The following is a 19,980-nucleotide window of genomic DNA, read 5'->3' as shown; positions in this document are numbered from 1 at the left end:
TCTGCTTTTAAGCACAAAGCAGAGAAAGAGAAGTGTCTTGGGACTTGGGAGAGAGGACAAAATCCTGTAGTTCTTTATATATCCTGTTTTGCTGCCAGCTTGTTCATTTTCTAAAATCTATGGAGTGTTGGGCACCAAAACAGGGGCGGAGCAAGAAAAAATAATTATGCCCCTAATTATTTTATACAAGGGAGAGGCTGGGAAAAATTTCCCAAAATCCTAAAGGCCAAATTCTCAACAAAGGAAGAGGACAGAGTAAAAATGGCACGAGAAAGAAGATAAGATGTAGAAATGATGATTAAAGAAAGTATTTCAAGTGTTCATTTTTTTAGTTGCATGATTATAATAAAGCATCATGCCTAAATTTGACTAAGGCATCGAGTAAATTATTCTTTAGTTTATGGGATTTGAGCACTATCATGGCATGGCTTCTTCGATTTTTGTTAACTTAGCAGCATGTTTTCAACACTCCTCGGCTTGGTCCAAACCAAGACTGCAATTTCAGAATTTCCTTGTCGAATGGCCTGTTCTTCTGTCCAATTAAAAACATATCTTCGTTTTTCTCTAAATTATATTCTCACTATGTTTGATTTTATTCATGAATTCAAATGGATTAGGGAAAAACCAACACGGTGAGAAGTTGAAAGAAAAAAAATTGATGTCTGATTTGGTTAGCTAGAGCCTACATGCTAATCTCTTGCAGGGCATCTAATGAAAGCTTTTTGCTGGTGTTGTAGGCTAGAGGGTAAGGTGGCATTAATCACTGGAGGGTCTAGTTGCATAGGAGAGTCCACTGCCAGACTGTTCGCCAAACATGGAGCTAAAGTGGTGATTGCAGACGTTCAAGATGAACTAGGCCACTCTGTTTGCGAAGAATTGAAGATTGAATCAGCCTCATTCGTCCACTGTGACGTTACCCGAGAAAAAGATGTTGAAAATACTGTTAACACAGCTGCTGTTGAAAATAAACTAGATTTTCTGTGATTGATCTTCCAATACAAATAGCAAAATTATGTACTCATTACTCTTAATTGGGACTCTCATGCCCTGTAAAAAAAAAAAAAAAAGAGATCATGGTGATGGATAACTTTTGAGTCCCGTGACAATGCTGAAAAAACTACAGATTTCCACTTACTAAAAACTTATAATAACTTAAAAGTTTTCAAGTATAGGTTCAGTTTTATTAGGTTCCACATAACTACTTAAAAATTTATATTGATGATGGACATAGTACCCTCAATCTCTTATAAATTTTTCAAGTATAAATTATTGTATTTTTGTATATGAAAGATTTATTTTAGCCCACGTATATATTTCTCTATATTTTTCCTGGCTTACCTTATTTTTATACAACAAAATTCATTATTCTACCTGAACTGAATTGAGAGATTAATTAAAGTTTTTATATATTATTATATTATAAAGATTGGGGCTTATAAATGAACCAAGTTTATAACAATATATCTTTATCAAAACAACACTGGATCAAGAAAGATTAATGAGTAAAAATTTTCTGAAACACTCACATGCATCAATGAAAACGTGCTGCGGCATGTAAAAATAGAAGCACAAAGTAACACGGAAACCGGGAGTACTATGAGAGGAGTAAGACTAGGATCCGTGAGTTTCCTGATAGAAGGCCTAGGAGTTGTAATCAGATTCATAATATAGGCTGTTTCGTGTCTTTTAGGTTACTAGTCAGCCATATATAGCAACTTGATGATGGCTTCATGTGCAACAGTCTACAGAAAGACTTTCACCCTCTCTATACCTTTCCAATGCCATATGAGTCTCCATAAAGGATCTTTGTCGCGATGTGCATCCAAACTGCTCTGTTGCAGCCCATAAGCTGATTTGATTGAAAACTCCCCACCCGAAGATAAATGCCAATTCATAAAGTCCCTCTCCATGTCCTATGCTGGTGGAGGACAACCAGCCAAAATCATCACCAATTGCAGAGGCAGCGTGTGGGCAAATTTGTCCCAGCTCCGATGCTTTCCGTCTTTTGCCATGTCTGCAACTGTTAAATTAATCATGTTCACTGGAACCTCTTGGATGGAATTGTTTATTAAGGGGCCAAACCCATCCAACCAGTTGTCTGTCCAAAAGCGAACCTGTGGCCAGATTTTGCAAATGGCCTTCACAAAGAAGAATCCCGGCTCGTCGCTTGCACCTCTGTAATCTGGGTCTGAGTTTTTGCATGCTTTGCCTTCAGAAATTCCACCCACAAGCTGCTGTTATTATTAAGAATACCCCAAGACAGTTTCATAGTGAATGCCTTGTTCATATCTTGCATCCTTCTTAGTCCCAAACCACCCTCTAACTTAGGCCGGCAAAGTGTCCTCCAATTAAGGAGATGGGTTTTGCCCCTTCCCTCCTTCATGCCCCAGATGAATCTTCTGCAAATCTTTTCTATCTCAATGCAGATACCTTTAGTCTATCTCCATGCAGATACCTTTAGGAAGAATTGTAGACTGCATTGGATAAAGAGGAATGGTGGATAGAGCTGATTTGCAGAGTGTGATACGTCCAGCTAGTGAGATGTTATTAGACTTCCAACTAGCCAGCTTCCTCTGCATATTCTCAACGAGGTAACCATAGGTTTGCTTCGTGATACGCTGATGCAGAAGAGGAATTCCCAAGTACTTGCTTAAGTCCTCATTTCTCCCAAAACCACAGTCTCTACTAATGTTTCGAGCTAACGAGTCTGATACATTTCTGGAGAACAATACTTTAGTTTTGCTAACACTGACCTTCTGACCCGAAGCAGTGCAGAACTCGTTTAAACAAGCTATCAACTAAGTTTTTAGTAGCATATTTTTATTAAAAAAACACTAAATCAAGAAAGATTTATGAGTATAAATTTTCAGAAAAATGAGTATATCCTTGTTAAGGCGTGTTGTGTATAGCGCTAGCTAGACTCGGCATGCTAGGCTTGGCGGTTTGCCAAGCCCCGGGACACTAGACTTGGTGATGTGCTAAGCCCCAAGAACATTGGGTCTGGTGCTATCAAGACCTAGATGTGAATTGGCTTGGCACTGTGCCGAGTTTCGAGTACGTTGGGTCTAGCGCTAGCCAGACCCTGTTACGATTGGGCTTAGTAGTGTGCAAAACCTGAGGCACACCTAAAGAAATGACTATCCTCCCTTGGCACGCCCAATGAAATGACCAAGCCCCGGGCACATCCAAGAGAATATTCATCCTCCCTTGGGTCTAACCTAGGGGAAGAACCCAATCTTCATGAACTTAACTACATTTGATGTTTTAGACCCTAATCTCCCTTCATCTTTTAGGTGTACAAAATTATCTATTTAAAAATATACTTATTTAAGTATTTGAGAGTCCTCATCTCTATCAAATGGGACTTACCGACGGATTTACCAACGGAATTGACACTACCAGAAATTCGCTAAATACCAACGGATTTACCGACGGAATATTTCTGTTGGTATTTTGAGGTCGAACTTACCGACGGAAACTTTCCGTCTGTAATTCAGTTTGTAATTATCGACGGAAACTTTTCCGTCCGTAATTCAGTCGGTAACTACCGACGGAAAATTTCCGTCGGTAGTTACCGACTGAATTACGAACGGAAAAGTTTCTGAATTTAAAAAAAAGGCGGGTCGCTAACGTGGAGGTTTTGGCGGGTTATTTGTTGCCGACGGAATCACTGACGGATTCAAAACGACAGCCCATACAGTGATGCGATCGGTTCGCCGTTTAAATTTCCGATGGACTTACCGAGGGATTTGAAATGGCAGATCCGTACGGTGACGTGTTTATGTTTCCGTCAGAATCACCGACGGAGTTTTCGTCGGTGAAACCGTCAGAAAAAGTTAATATATGACAGCTCTGCCGACCCTCTCATCCCCTATTTCTCCTTCTTCTTCCTCATCCCAACTCTCCCCATCTGCAAACAACCAGCCCCCCCTCCCCCTTTAAAAAAAAATCTTCCTCATATCAGCACAACAAGTTATATTTCTTGAAGTTTTGTGGTCACAACATCCGTGTTCTGATTTACCGACGGATTTTATCAATTTTTGTAAGTAATTATATCTTTTTAAATTTTAAGATTTAATTAAATGTCAATTTTATTGTTTTTTTATAGTATATGCATTTTGTTAGTAGATGTACATGTTTTATTGTTATTTCTCAAACAAACTTGTAGTATATGAATGTATAATTTTGTATCTGTTATGGTTTGTTTTAGATTTTGTAAGATTGTATTTGTTTGTAATTTGTTATTTCTTTATGAAATTACCGAATTACATGTGCTATTTTGAAATAATTAATAGCTTGCTTAATGGGCCCGTTTAAAGTTTTATCAATGGTATTGCGGAGTGGTAATTTCTGTAAATTTATATATTTTAATTCGTATGGACGTTGATAAATGATAATGAATATTTAATATTTATGAGAAGTTGTGAATGGTTTGTTGGATAATCTCGAGGTAAAGTAATATTTTTACAAGTTTATTTACCTAACTTAGTTAATTAATACATGATGTCATCATAATTTTATAGAGGTTCGATATAAGTCATGGATGATCGTTCATGGATGTATCGAGATTCACCCCAAGGATTGCGGAGGATGGATTATTGTAATGGGGTTCAGGGTTTTATTAATTTCGCAACATCTATTCCCAGAAATTTTACCGGAGGCGGTATTAGGTGTCCATGCAGGAAGTGTGAAAATAAAAAGTATCTGCATCCAGATGTTGTAATGATGCATCTTCTACACAAAGGGTTTATGGAGAATTACCAGTGTTGGTATACACATGGAGAAGTATTTATTAGCGAGAGTGAGAGGAGAATGGAAGAAACGGTGGTTGGGTCTACTTCTAGTGCTAGCAACGTGCATGAAACGGCAAATGACAAAACTAATCCTTACAGAAATATGATTATAGATGCAATGAGAATGAATCAAGGTAATGGCAGTCAATGTCCAATCGTAGAAGAAGAACCTAATGTAGATGCAGCTAGGTTTTTTGATTTGTTGAAAGATTCTGACGAACCATTATGGGATGGCTGCACGAACCACAGTAAATTATCGGCCGTAGCACAGGTGTTCACCATCAAGTCAGATCACAGGTTGAGTGAGGCCGGGTATGACAAGATTATTGAATGGGCAAGAAGCATTTTACCTGAAGGGAACAGGCTGAAAGAGAACTTCTATGCTGCGAAGTTCATGATGAAACCCCTCGGTTTAGGATACCAGAAAATTGACATGTGCCCTAACTTCTGCATGTTATACTACCTTGAAAATGCTGAGATGACCGAGTGCATGACATGCAGGCATTCCCGTTACAAACCTAGAACTGGCAGGGGAAAGACTCTAGTGGCATATAAAAAACTTAGATATTTCCCGATCACACCTAGACTGCAGAGGTTATTCATGTCACCAAGGACTGCTGAGCACATGACATGGCACCAAGCACACCATGCGGTTGATGGAGTGATGGTTCATCCTTCTGACGACGAAGCGTGGAAACGCTTTAACAGTGTTCATCCTCACTTTTTAGCTGAATCAAGGAATGTGCGTCTTGGGTTGTGTACAGACGGATTCAACCCATTTGGGTCATTTGCTGCTCCTTATTCTTGTTGGCCGGTCATACTCATAGTTTATAACTTGCCACCGGGAATATGTATGAGGCCGGAGTTCATGTTTTTATCTACTGTCATACCCGGTCCAAGAAGCCCGGGGCGGAATATAGATGTTTGTCTTCGACCGTTGATTGATGAGTTGGCGCAGTTGTGGTCCTCCGAAGCTCTGACTTATGATATATCGAGGAAACAAAATTTCCTTATGAGGGCGGCATTGATGTGGACTATCAATGATTTTCCAGCTTATGGAATGCTTTCTGGTTGGAGCACGCATGGGAAACTCGCATGTCCATACTGCATGGAAAACAACAAGGCATTCACGCTAGCAAATGGAGGTAAAGCTTCTTTTTTTAACTGTCACCGTCGCTTCTTGCCACTTCATCACAGGTACAGAAAGAACAGAAAAGATTTCTTTGTTGGCAGAGTTGAAAAAGATGTTGCATCCCCGCGTCTTTCTGGTGAAGAATTGCATGATGTTGTCTCAGAGTGCGGTGACATTGTGTTTGGCCTTCAATCAGGTAAGCAAAAGTTTCCTGGTTTTGGTTTGACCCATAATTGGGTAAAGTGAAGTATCTTTTTTGAGCTTTCTTATTGGAAGACCAATCTGCTCTGCCATAACCTTGACGTCATGCACATCGAAAAGAACATGTTTAAGAACATTTTCAACATCGTCATGGATGTGAAGGGGAAGACAAAGGACAACATCAAGGCTAGATTGGATATAGCTTTATACTGTAACCATAAAAATATGGAGTTGGTTTATGATGAGTCACGGGTCGCAAAACCAAGAGCAAGCTTCGTGTTAGAGAAAAACGCACAACTGCTAGTCTACAAATGGCTTAAGAGTCTGCGTTTTCTGGATGGACATACATCGAACATATCAAGGCTGGTTAATATAGAGGACTGCAGATTGTATGGAATGAAGAGTCATGACTGCCACGTGTTTATGCAAACACTCATCCCATTAGCTTTTCGTGATTTGTTGCCAAAGGGAATATGGGATGCACTCACGGAGATCAGTCATTTCTTCAGAGATATATGCTCCAGCAAGTTGAATGTTGATCACATTGAGAGGCTTCAAACGAATATCGTCGAGACACTATGCAAACTTGAGATGATATTCCCTCCATTATTTTTTGACTCAATGGAGCATCTCCTTATACATCTATCGTTCGAGGCAAAAACTGGAGGACCGGTCCAATATAGATGGATGTACCCATTCGAACGGTTAGATATTACAGTTGCAATGTAATTCATATATAAAAGTATTTTTTATGTTTTTCTTAATTGAAAATACTTGATTAATATTTCAATGCAGGTACTTGTTTAATCTCAAGAAAAAGGTTAAGAACAAGGTGCATGTTGAGGCTTCGATATGTGAGGCCTATATTGTTGAGGAGATCTCAATATTTATCTCGTACTATTTTGAACCTCATCTGAGAACGAGAATCAATCGCGTTCCACGGCATGATGATGGCGGTGAAGTGCCTTCCAGTGGGAACTTGTCAATATTCTCCAATACTGGACGACCCACACCTAAAAATGCCGTAAGAGGAAGATATTTGTCGGAAATAGAGTTCAAACAAGCACACAACTATGTTCTATTTAACTGTGATGAGCTGAGACCTTTTATTCAGTAAGTTTATACTAATTAAACTTTGTTAGTAATATACTGTTAATTATATATTGTAATATCATACACTCATTATCACTTGCAGGCAACATCGTCAATATTTGCTCTCCAATAACTCACAGCTGACCGAATCCCAGATCTTTCAATTACAAGATGAGCAGTTTGCCACGTGGTTCAGAACACATGTAAGCACTATCACAAACTCATTCTAACTTGCAAAATTACTGTACGTATGCATGTCATTACGAGATTCTCGTTCATTTACTGTTTATTGATGTACATTACATACAAGGTTTATCAAATGGGAAGGAGTGCACCTAAGTCATTGTCTTCACTAAGCCTGGGGCCTGAAAGAAAATGTAAGTGCTACAACGGGTATTTTGTCAATGGATATGTTTTCCATACTGAAGAATACGGGCAAGGAAGAAAGACATACAACAGCGGTGTTTGTGTTAAGGGATCCACTAGTAGTGAGTTAGAAGTTGACTACTATGGTAGATTAGAAGAGGTCGTCGAACTGCAATATTATAACGAGCAGAATATAGTGTTTTTATTCAAATGCTATTGGTATGACACGACTGACAGAGGAATCAGAGTTGATCCGTACTATGGTCTGGTCGAAATCAACTCAAAAGCTAGACTCCGCAACATAAACGATGTCTTTGTTTTCGCAAAGCAATGTCAACAAGTTTATTACACATACACCCCTTCATTTAGAAAGGATCGATCAAGAGTGGATTGGTTGTCAGTTCTAAAAACGAAACCCCGTGGTCGTGTCGAGGTTGTTCAGGATGAGAACGAAGACACAAGTGTGCGAGATGAAATCTTTCAAGTTAGTGAGGTGGTTGAACCATATCGAGTTGCTCCTTCGATTGAATTCAAAGAAAATTCAAATTTTCGTGTTTTCGATGATAGTCTTGTTGATGTTGACGCAGAGGAGTTAAATTTTGTTTTGAGCTCTAGCGGACAACCAAATATCGATGAAGAAGATCATATTCATATTGAAGATTGCGATGAAGGTGATGACAATTCAATTGATGACGAAGAATAAGAAAATTCTGACTAACTACCAAAATGAAGCCCTATGTAAAACCCTTTTGTTCATGTTATTTAGATTATGAATGATATATATATTTTGAAACACAAAATATTTATTACTTGAAATAATTAGTTCAAATGCCACAATTATGAGATAATTACTTGAAATAATTATTGATCATGGATGATATATTTTGTGACATGAAATAATTACTTGAAATGCCACCAGATCACCGACGGCCTTAAGTCCGTCGGCATTTCACAGAGAGTTCGGAAATAATTACTTGAAATGCCACTCGATCACCGACGGCGACACCGACGGCCTTAAGTCCGTCAGCATTTCACAGAGAGTTCGGAAATAATTACTTGAAATGCCACCAGATCACCGACGGCGACACCGACGACCTTAAGTCTGTCGGCCTTTCACAGAGAGTTCGGAAATAATTACTTGAAATGCCACCAGATCACCGACGGCGACACCGACGGCCTTAAGTCCGTCGGCCTTTCACAGAGAGTTCGGAAATAATTACTTGAAATGCCACCCAATCACCGACGGCCTTAAGTTCATCGGCGTAAATACCGACGTATTTAAATCTGTCGGTACGTTGTCGGCGGGTCAATTTTACCGACAACATTACCGACGGACTGCACGAATTTCAAAGGGTGCGCATTAAATGCACCTCTGACCACGTAATCTTGCCGACAGAATTACCGACGGACCACGGAGGGGCATTAAAAATTTTGGTGCGAAATTCAAAATGTACCGATGGAGTTATAACACATCACCGACGGAATAAATTAAAATAATAATTAATTTTATATCCGTCGGTGAATCCGTCGGTAAAACTGGCTTCTAACCTACCCCGACCGCCTCTTCAGTTCATTTTCTCTTCTCCTCAGTTTTTCACCATTTTTTTCCTCTTCGTTCTTCACTCCGTTCTTCACTCCGATCTCAAGCTTTTTTTATCGTGAATCTCCATCAGATTAAAAGGTTAGTGTTTCCTCTATTTCATTTTACTTTCATGGTTTTTTTTTTGCTATTTTTTTGGTTATTTTTTTTGTTTTGGTGTATTTTTTGTAATGTAGATAAAGTCTATAGTTTTTTTTGCATAATTCATTGCTAAAGTCTATAGTTTTTTTTTTTGAATTTATTGAATATTTTTTATTGTTTTTTTGGCATAATTATTATTAGTTAATTTGTTGAATATTTATTGTTAATGTTGAATTTACCATAGAATTAGTAATTGAATATGTTGGAATAATTATTAATTTTACTTTATTATTGCATGATTTGTGTTTAATTTTTTTCATTTATTTTGATTGTTATTCTAGAGTTTTTTTTAATTTATTGTTTTGTTGTATTGGCATATTTATTGAATAATTACTTGATTTGTAATTCTTAATGTTGAATTTACCTTAGGATTAGTAATTGAATATGTTGGAATAATTAGTATAGATTGGGTAAATTAGTTGTGGCTATTGTTAATATGTGCAGGTTTGTGGATTTGGGTACTATCCGGTATAGGGGAGGTGCTGTCGAATTTTTTTTTAACATTTGAATTTAATTATATAATTATTTGTATAAAATTGTGTAGATGCGTAGAATGAAAAGCAGAGTTGGTCGCTCACGTACGGTCGCAGCTAGTTCGTCTAGCAGCGATGATGATATTTCCTTAGGTGCCTCTCAAGAAGAGGCACCTACACCACCTGCGCCGTCAACCGATGCTGCCTCTTCCAGCGGTACTTCACAGCGCAGAGGCGGCGTGCCTTCACAGCGGAATCAATTTACCCGCAAGTACGAGGCACAGTGGAAGGACGACCTTTCAATGTAAGTTTGTTAAGGTTTTAGTTTTTTTAAAAAAAAATTACAACATAATGTATGAAGTAATCATTATTGAATTTATTTCATTTATTTTCAGGTTCACAAACATTGAAGCCACCCGAGTAATGTCATCGGCGTTTAAATCGTCGATGGAGATTCCATTGTTTCAATGAAGTCAGATATCCAAGCATCCTGAATGGATGCCTCAAATCAATGCATGGTTTAACAGGTTTGAGGTTGGTATTAATTTATAATTTTCAGCTTATTAATATAATTGTAAATAAATTATTATTTTTATTTAAACTTGTTTATTTATACAAAGCACAAATTCTGCTGGGACATTGAGCATAACACTGTTGTGAGGAGGGTGTGGGAAAATCACGCGGCAACTAGGTAAGATCGAAAACAATACAGGATTTTTTTTAGACAAAAATTTATGTTTCGAAATGTAATTTTTGGTTGCGTGAAGCAGGTTGCGTGATTTTTGGTATGAAGCACAGAAAAAGGCAAAAAAAACCGCGAGGGATAGGGGTTTCCAAGGCTGGAACGATGTTGCGGTTTGGAGGGATTTCAAACCGATATACATCCCGGAAGATATATGGTCGCACTATCTTGAGCACGTGACGTCTGAGCGGTTCACACGATGCTCACAGTCCGATGCTGGCAATCGAAATCGGCCAATTCATGGCGGGGTGACAACTCACACTGGCGGCTCCGTTCCGTTTGCTGCACATGCGAAATGGATGGTAAGATTAATTTAAATGAAATATATCGTTAAATTCAGTTGTTGTTAATATATCTTTTTTCATTATAAGCTGCGTCTCTTGGACGTGAGCCGAGCCCGATGGAGCTGTTTGTGGAGACGCACGTGCGGAGTCAAGACCGCCAGAAGGGGACGCAACAATTCGTTGATAACCGTGCTCAGCATTTCGTGGTATGTTTGTTCAACCATTTTATTTTGTAAGTTATTATGTTTATTGTATTGAATATGATGATTACTTTTTTTTTTTTTTCAGGAGACCTATAATAATCGGTTGAGGGAGAGATACGGGGACGATACTTTGACCCATCCGGAATTCGATCCGGATTTGTGGATGGAGGTTGGCTCGTCAGGTGGACCCGATAAAAATCGGGTTTACGGGCTCTCCAACACTACGGCCGACAACTTGCGGTCGACCCGTAGTGTTTCAACCGTTGGGAGCTCCCAATCAATATCGAGCTCCCAATCTAAGGAGTTCGTGGCTTTGCAGCAACTCACCGAGAAATACGATAACCTACAAGCGGAGTACGCACAACTCAAAGCGTCTCATGCACAACAAAGAGCGAAACAAAGAGCAGAGTCTGAGCACTTCAAAGCGTCTCAAGCACAATAAAAAGCGGAGTATGAAGCGGCTCATGAACAGCAAAAAACGGCTTATGACCAGCTTTACGAAATGATTATGAAATTATCAAATAGCGGAACATGTGCGCCTAATCCTTTTTTGTCGTATAACCATCAGCCTCCGCCAGGATCTCCTCCTCCTCCTCAAGCTCCATCATCTTTATATTAATTTGTAATCAACATTATTTACCTTTAAAACTTCATTTATTATTTTTCTTGAAACATATTCAGTTTGTAATGAATATTATTTAACTTTGTTTTTTTTTTTTATGTTTAATATAAATTTTATTTGCATAATTGGTTTGTATTACAATTAATTTATATAGTTTTATATTATATATCCTAAATAATTTTTTAAAAACAAATTAAGAAAAAAACTATTACCAAGGACAGAATTACCGACGGAATTAAACCGTCGACATTTAACAGTAGCTTCCACAATCACCGACGAAGTTACAGACGGACCTATTCTGACGGTATTTCATACATTCACCGACAGATTTACCGACGGATAGTTTCCGTCGGTTAATCACAATATACCGACGGACTAAAAATCCGTCGGTATATTTCAAGCGGGAATCTTTTTTTTTTTGGCGCGCAAATTCCGTCTGTAAAACCATCAGCAAATGTTTTTTTTGTTTTTCAGACCGATATAGCGACGGAATGGCGAATCACCGACAAAGGGAAAGCCGACGGAAGTAATCCGTCGGTGAGTACGTCGGTAAAAAAATCACCGACGAACTTCTAATCACACACTGACAGAATTTTTTCGTCGGTAAAACTGTGAAATCTTGTAGTGTGAAAAATTAATTAAAGTCTTTACATATTATTATATCTCGCATAACAACATTGTTTTAAGTAAAAAATTAGTTTGACTCGATAATTTATAAATTGATTTGATGAACGCACAAACAAGGTCTTTAACCGGGTTAGATCCAAGTAAAATATTTCGACTATGCTGTGAAACAATTAATGTAGATGAGAAAGCCAATGCAATTATTTTCAGCTTTCATTATTTGTAGGGCCATTCTATTTTGTTAGCCTATGCGATTTCAAGGAAGATGCCAATGTGATAGATCCATCGTCTGAAAATGATGGCAACTTACAAAGTAGTGGAGAAGAAACGATTTCTGTATCGACACTCGATTGCGACTTCCATTAAAAGAAGAGGCCATAACTTTAAGAACTAAGATAATCTTCTTTAGAGACTTATTTCATTCTCAAGATTTCTAGTCTTGATCCGAAAAAATAAGAATCTACTCTTACTTGGAAGAGCATACCTAGCTCATCAAAGTGATCAAATTAACATGGGAAGTGTCTCGCTACTTTCTACAGTTGCAAGAAGGTACGTAATCTTAGTTTTGTCACCTTCAACACTTTGAACTAGCTAGCTGAGAATCAATGGAACCAGATTGCTATAAAGTAAATGAAACGTTTAGCTTCTCTGATTTGTTCTTTTACTTCTTGATTAAGAGATATATAGACTGGAACTAGCCAGATCAGTACCATCTGTCTTCTGCTTATCATAAAGAAATGTAGGCATTAGGCACCTCAAACATGGATATAATAATTCTCAATTTTTTGTATTGTTTCAAACTCATCTCTTATATAAAAGATTCTTGAAATCTATAAAGTGGCTTAGACTTCAAGATTTTCATTGGGTCATTAATTGGGGGGCCTCTTTGAGGCTGAGCTATCTTATTGAATTAGATTTTTAAATCTAAGTTCTATATATTAAAGAAACTTTAAGTGGTTAGTCAAATTTTTAGCATGAAGCACGTTTTTGACATGGCTGCATTATATGTGGCGGTCGTGTGGAATTTATAGGCTAGAAGGTAAAGTGGCGTTGATCACCGGTGGGGCTCGTGGCATTGGAGAGTCAACTGCAAGACACTTCTTTAAACATGGAGCAAAAGTAGTGATTGCAGATACTCAAGATGAGTTGGCTCATTCTGTTTGCAAAGATTTGAACTCTGAGTCTGCTTCTTTTATCCATTGTGACGTTACAAAAGAAACGGATGTAGAAAATGCTGTGAACACAGCCATTTCAAGGCATGGCAAGCTAGACGTTATGTTCAATAATGCTGGCATTGTAGGAGTGGTGAAAACCAACATGGTTGATGTTTCCATGTCTGAATTTGAGGAAGTCATTAGGGTTAACCTAGTAGGTGCTTTCCTGGGCACCAAACATGCTGCTCGTGTGATGAAGCCTGCTCGACAAGGCAGCATCATAACAACCTCTAGTGCCTGTGGTATTCTGGGAGGTTTTGCATCCCATGCCTACACAAGTTCAAAGCATGGCGTGCTAGGGCTAATGAGAAATGCAGCTGTTGAGCTTGGACAATTTGGCATTCGTGTAAATTGCGTCTCCCCGTACACTGTTGCAACTGAAATGTCAAGAAATTTCTTGAAGATGACTGATGATGAAATTCGCAGTGGTTATTCTAACCTTAAGGGGGTAATTCTGACGCCTGAAGATGTGGCTGAAGCAGCTCTCTACTTGGCAAGCGATGACTCGAGATACGTGAGCGGCCACAATCTTGTGGTAGATGGCGGCTACACCATCGTAAATAATGGTTCTTGTATGTATGATAACCCAAGTGTGTATGGTCTCTGATCTCTTGATGCCAAAAGGATCCTTGTACTAGTTATTATAAGAGGCTTTTTGGGATAGATTAGTAGAGCATTACAGACAAATATTTGTTTTTGTTTTTGAAAAAAATATTAAATTAATGTTTTTATATTTTTTTATATGTTGATATTAAAAATAAAAAATATATTTTTAATTAAAAAACACTTTTATAAAAATACATATACTACATTGCCGAACACATAACATCATTAAAGTTTGGGATGCGTGAAAATTAGGGATCGAAATTGGGATTAGGTAGTATTTTGACTTCATTTAATCGATTTTCGGACGTGTTATTTCTCAAGGGCCTTCTAAGATGGGGCCAAACTTCTGGTCTTAGCCTTCTAGGAAAGGCTAAATTAAAAATTAAAAAAAAAAATCATAATGGGCCACAATGACCCAAGAGATGCTTGGATATTTTGGAAAGACTTCGTAGGGTCACTTTTTTCTCCCATATTAACATACACTATAAAGATTTGGCTTTTCATTGTCAGGATATTTTTTTTAATTTTAATTTTTTTTTCTTCGATTTTCATTTTTTATATTAGATTTATTGGCATAAAGCTTTATAATTTATTTTATATAAAGTTATTTCGATGTCATGACCTGAATTACAAGTTTTACAAGTAAGTCGTGTTGATTCAAATTATTTTTTTGGTTCTTTTTTAACTATTTTTTTCTTAACTTCATCCTTCAACAGGATTGATCAAGAATTGAGAATATATATATATATATATATATATATATATATATATATATATATATATATTAATTTGCTTTCTATGGAATTATTACAATCTTATGATCCAAATTATAATTTTACAGGTTAGTTATATTAATTTAGGTTTCTTTTTTGTTCTTTTTTTAATTGAATTTTTTGTTTCAATTTCATTCTTCAACATTAAATTGATTGAGAATTGAAGTTTATAAATTTTTAATTTTTTTCTATAGGATTATCATGATTTTATGACACAAGTCATAGTTTTGCGGGTTAGTGAGGTTAACTTAAAATTTTTTTATCCTTTTTTAATTGAATATTATTTTTTTAATTTTATCCTTCAACATTGAGTTGATTGAAAATTAGAGTTTATAAATTTTTTTATTTGCTTTCTACAAAGTTATCTTGGTCTCTTGACTTGAGTTTAACATATTAATCTGAGTTGACCCGGGTTATTTTTTTTCTTATTTTTTTTTAATTTTATCCTTTAACATTATGTTGATTAGAAATTGGGTTTCATAATTGTTTTTTTTTTCTTTCTATAAAGTTATCATATTTTTATGACCTAAGTTGCAGATTAGGTCGATTGAGTCGGGTTTTTTTTTATCTCTTTTTAGTTGATTTTTTTTAATTTCATCATTTAATATTTAATTTATTTGGAATTAAGCTTCATAATTTTTTTTATTTATATTTTATGAGGTAATTCTGATCTGATGACCCGATCTCGGGTCCGATCAGTTGACTCGGGTGGTTTTTTATGTTTTTTTTTAATTGATTTTTTTAAAATTTTATCTTTCAATATTGAGTTGATTGTGAATTAAGCTTCATAATATTTTTATATTTTTTTATAGGGTTATCCCTGTCTTGTGATTCAATTTTCGCAAGTTTATCCGAGTTGACTTGACTCATTTTTTTAGTTGAATATTTTCTCAATTTCATCATTCAATATTCAATTTTGAGAATTGAATTTAATAATAAAAAAATGATTTGTTTTCTAATATTAGGGTCTCATGACTTGGGTATCGAATTTGGTTATTAACCTGAGTTGATTCGAGTTAATTTAATATATTGTTGTTTCAATATTTAAAAAAAATACGTTGTTTTGATTTGTTTTAGTAAAATTATAATTTTATCGATCATTTAGGCTTTTTTTTTTTTATCTATCAAGTAAACCAAATCACATCAAGTTAATCCTTATATATATATATATATATATATATATATATATATATATATATATATATATATATATATATATATATATATACACTAAAAAACATATTAACAACACTTGAATTCTTTTTATACCTAAAAAAATTTTAATCTAATATGTAGCTTAGCGTAAATAATAATCTTGTTAACATATATTAAAAATCCCTGGTATATTTCAAAGGAATTTTACAACTTAGTCTTTATGTTATAACATAAACAATTAATTATAACTTAGTCGGTGGAGCATAATCCAACTCCAACATGATCCATTGCAATCCCTTATAATAAGTGAGTAAATTATAACTTAGTCTTTATGTTATAACATAAACAATTAATTAATCCATAAAATCTTCAAAACTACATATTCAATCATTATACTCTTAAATCTGTCAAGTTTTTTTTGTTAATTACATATAAATTGAATTGAAAACATATTGAAGTAGGTAAGAAGGAAACTTTTGACTACAAAAGTAGGTATTTTTGGACCAAAAGAACTCTTTGGTCAACATTTTGACCGAGGGACTATGTTATTATTCTGGTATTTCATGGACTAATTAATTAATTTTAATAAACTAAAGGGACTAATCTATAACTATCTTTAAAATCAACACCTTTTTTTCTTTCTTTCTTTAAGATAGAAACTGATTAATTTTCAAACTACTGTAGCAAAAGCTTCTTGAATATTAAGTAATCTCATTTTTGCTTCAAAAATTCTACTTAACAAGCATTTAAAGTCCCCCAAATTAAACTATTCCTGAAAAAAACCTTAATTTCAAAAGGATAGTCATCATCACAAAGCAAAATCCAAACACCTGAAAGTCAAAAAAGAAAAGTTAGCAAAAACCGATCGTGAATTTGGACTTGGGCTTTTCTCATCTTCTTCGATGATCTGTAAGTTTCTTTTTTTCGTTTAATATTGTTTTGTTTTTGTTTCGTATTTGCATTTTATAGATAAAAGAATTTTGAGTTTTTTGAGCATTTAGTATATATAAGATTGCAAGTTGAAGTAGAAGCATCTCATTTACTCTGGTTTCTAAGTACCCAAACAGAATATTAGGGCAAATTAGGCTTAATTGGTTTTAGCAATGTTCGATTTGGGGCTGGCTTGTGTTTAGATTATGACTATTTAGCTCAATCTCAAATGGGTTTCTTTAAATTTATAATTTTGAAACAAGAATGACCGTGAAGTTTTTTTTTTTTTTTAGTATTTATTCTTAGATTTTGAGCAGGTATTGTGAGAGCAGCTTATAATGATGTCTAGGCCTATGTTACTTGTGTTTCTGTTACTGATACTGATAATCACATCCCAATTTGAGTGGAGACAACCTCTTGTAAATGACATTGACACGAAGCCTGCTGTCAACCCAAAGCAGCTACAGATTTCAAAGTGGGAAGAAGGTGTAAAAGAGAAGGTAAGGAGTGTCGTCGTTCTCTATGTTTTCTTCATCCATTTATTGGGTTGGTTTGTGAATGAAATCATTTGTGGTTGCAACTGTTAAAGAATATTTTGATTGTGAAATTGTAAGTTTAGCTGCATTTAGTACTTAGAACATCTTCCATGCTATAAGTAATATGTATTGGTTACCTGAGCTGTTTTTTTTTGGAGTTATCAGCTCATTGATGTTTTGAAGTCTATGTCTTCTGTTTTCCCTTGGCTTCCTTGATAGGATAAGTGTTTGATAGACAGTCTATGTAGACCAAATCAGTTCGATAACTAGTGCAGGGGTGATCCTACTAATTATGATTTGCTAATACAATGGCGCTAGATAATGCAATTTGTTTGTTGTAATTAGAGTATTAGACTATGTATGTAACAATCTCTGCCTTCTTAGGGATGCTGCTACTAGATCCAATGCGATGTATAGTAGGGAAATGGAAAAAACTGCAGTTACCGCAGAATTATGGCTAAAGCTAGAATGAAATTGAATTTAAACAAGAGAGTGAAAAATTAGGGTTGTAGAAAACCAAAATTCTGTAATAGGATCATAGAATACTGTTATCTTATTACAAAAAAAAAAAAACAAATCAGAGAAAACTTGACATTTCTTTAACATCCACTGCATCACCATGCCAGGTTCAAACCTGGAACACCCATCATATCTAAATCTACTCTGCTTTTGTCAAACATCCATGGAGGTTATCTTATTATACTGACATTCTGATAATCATGTCCAATAAAAATGCTAGTTCTTCATCTTAAGTATCAAATTGAAGACAATAGTTTGGCATTTTTGTATTGAGTGGTTCTGCCACGATAACTCTCTTGAAAGATCTATTATTCAGAAAAGATATATGATCTTTTAAGTCATTACTTTGAGAGCTCTCAATTAAGAAACAAATGTGAAATGATCGTACTGACTTTGTATTAGTAAGTCTTGTCATAGAACATAAATGCTAATCCTTTAGTTTGTTATAAATAATCCACATAGAAAGATGCCCTGATCACAATTGGAGGCCAATAATTGTAATCAACTTCTAATGCTTCTTTGTCTTAGTTGATTAGTTGTTCATATGTGGAGATTTCTGCATGTAGTTCTGTCACGGTAACCTGGACATTATAGTTTCTTGGATCCTGGAATTGTAAACTTATTTTGTTCATTCGAGGATATTGTTTTTGAATATTTACATTATTAAATTCATGTAATTACCATGTCTTTTTTCGGGTTAACTAATGTAGTACTTTGATGTAACTGGGGCTGTTTCCATTTTCTTAGCTTGTGATTCTTAAAATGGAGCTTTGGCATATCATTGTAGCACTCAGATTCTAGTGATTCTTGAGGTGTCCCTTAACAGGGAGACTTTATCCTTATTGTAGTTTATCTTGTCAAGCTTTATCTTTACTTGTTGCAGAGCAAACTCTAGAATAAATAGAAAAACTATAAGAATTGCTGTTTTGTCTCAAAATTTTGCGTACTCTTTCCTTAAAACACCGAATGGACGTCTTTGACTTTGCAGATTATCTTATCACAAGAGAAGAACATTCACAGGCTTAATGAGCTTGTCCGGAGTCTTAAGCAGCAACTCTTGCAATGCAAGTGTACTAACGAACCAAGAACTGGCCCTTCAGGCACTTTGACTGAACGTATTATTGAGCTTGAAAGGCAGCAGATCCTGGAAGACTAGGATGCGACCTTGCAAGAATTTTGCTCAGGGTGTATTCTGGAAACGAAAGCTTTTCCTTATCTGTTCACTCTTTGAAGTTCCGCCCATGCAAAAGTCTACATCTTATTTGCTGTCACAATGTCAAACGTTCACCATCCATATAATCAATGACAAGTGAAATATATTTGTTGATGATCCTTCTTAGCTTGCTTTTGTACACTGATCTGATGGTGCTCAAGTGTGGAATCAGTCATCTCTTACTGTTTGAGCCAGATCGATGGAAAAAAAGAAAAATAAGAAATTAAGAGCTATTAATACTTTTGTCTGAAAAAGAATATTGTGAAAGAATTAAAATGCCTTTTCAAATTACAAGTAGGTGATTTTGTTGATAAAAGAGATTATAAATTGATTGTTAATAAAGTTTTATACATCATTATCTTTATTTATTTTTTTATTAAGATCTATAACTAATCAGATAGATTTAAATTAGCTAGGAATATTAGTATAAATGAGGTATAAAGAATAAATAATGAAGTTGATAAATAAACAATTATGATAAGAAAGCAAGAAATATAAAGATAAAGAACGTGTTTGGCAGTATGGTTGCGGGTGCTTTTTAAATAGCTTTTTATGCTGAAATGCATGCCAATGATGTTTTTTTATTTTTTAAAAATTATTTTTGACATCAACACATCAAAACGATCTAATAACTACAAACCGCACTCAATTTTAGCAAAAAAAAAATTTAAATTTTGATGAAATACAATTACAAACACAATATCAAACGATGTCACAGATGATTTCCTAACCTGAATCGAAATCACATTCACAATAAATAT

At 35.5% G+C, this 19,980-nt stretch overlaps 3 protein-coding genes across 4 annotated transcripts; all 3 read left to right on the top strand.

Annotated features, from left to right (window-relative positions):
* Nucleotides 1-382: 382 nt before the first annotated feature.
* Nucleotides 383-984, top strand: LOC133699369 (secoisolariciresinol dehydrogenase-like). Its single transcript, XM_062122604.1, has 2 exons — nucleotides 383-632; nucleotides 738-984. Exons 1-2 carry the CDS (start codon nucleotides 457-459, stop codon nucleotides 982-984), a joined length of 423 nt encoding a protein of 140 aa, XP_061978588.1. The 5' UTR covers nucleotides 383-456.
* An 11,677-nt stretch (nucleotides 985-12,661) lies between these two features.
* LOC133698760 (borneol dehydrogenase, mitochondrial-like) lies at nucleotides 12,662-14,220 on the top strand. The gene is made up of 2 exons (XM_062121804.1): nucleotides 12,662-12,822; nucleotides 13,305-14,220. Exons 1-2 carry the CDS (start codon nucleotides 12,785-12,787, stop codon nucleotides 14,092-14,094), a joined length of 828 nt encoding a protein of 275 aa, XP_061977788.1. The 5' UTR covers nucleotides 12,662-12,784; the 3' UTR covers nucleotides 14,095-14,220.
* Nucleotides 14,221-16,684: 2,464 nt separating this feature from the next.
* Nucleotides 16,685-19,333, top strand: LOC133698794 (uncharacterized). Of its 2 annotated transcripts, none has more exons than XM_062121862.1 (3): nucleotides 16,685-16,930; nucleotides 17,245-17,451; nucleotides 18,995-19,333. In XM_062121862.1, exons 2-3 carry the CDS (start codon nucleotides 17,290-17,292, stop codon nucleotides 19,160-19,162), a joined length of 330 nt encoding a protein of 109 aa, XP_061977846.1. In that variant the 5' UTR covers nucleotides 16,685-16,930; nucleotides 17,245-17,289; the 3' UTR covers nucleotides 19,163-19,333. The 2 variants fall into 2 exon arrangements, with proteins under 2 accessions (XP_061977846.1, XP_061977845.1); XM_062121861.1 differs by having other exon boundaries at nucleotides 16,687-16,930; nucleotides 17,269-17,451.
* The last annotated feature ends 647 nt before the right edge of the window (nucleotides 19,334-19,980 follow it).

The sequence above is a fragment of the Populus nigra genome, chromosome 7 (genome assembly GCF_951802175.1).
Source record: "Populus nigra chromosome 7, ddPopNigr1.1, whole genome shotgun sequence".
NCBI lineage: Eukaryota > Viridiplantae > Streptophyta > Magnoliopsida > Malpighiales > Salicaceae > Populus > Populus nigra.
This window is presented reverse-complemented; position numbering and strand designations above follow the sequence as displayed.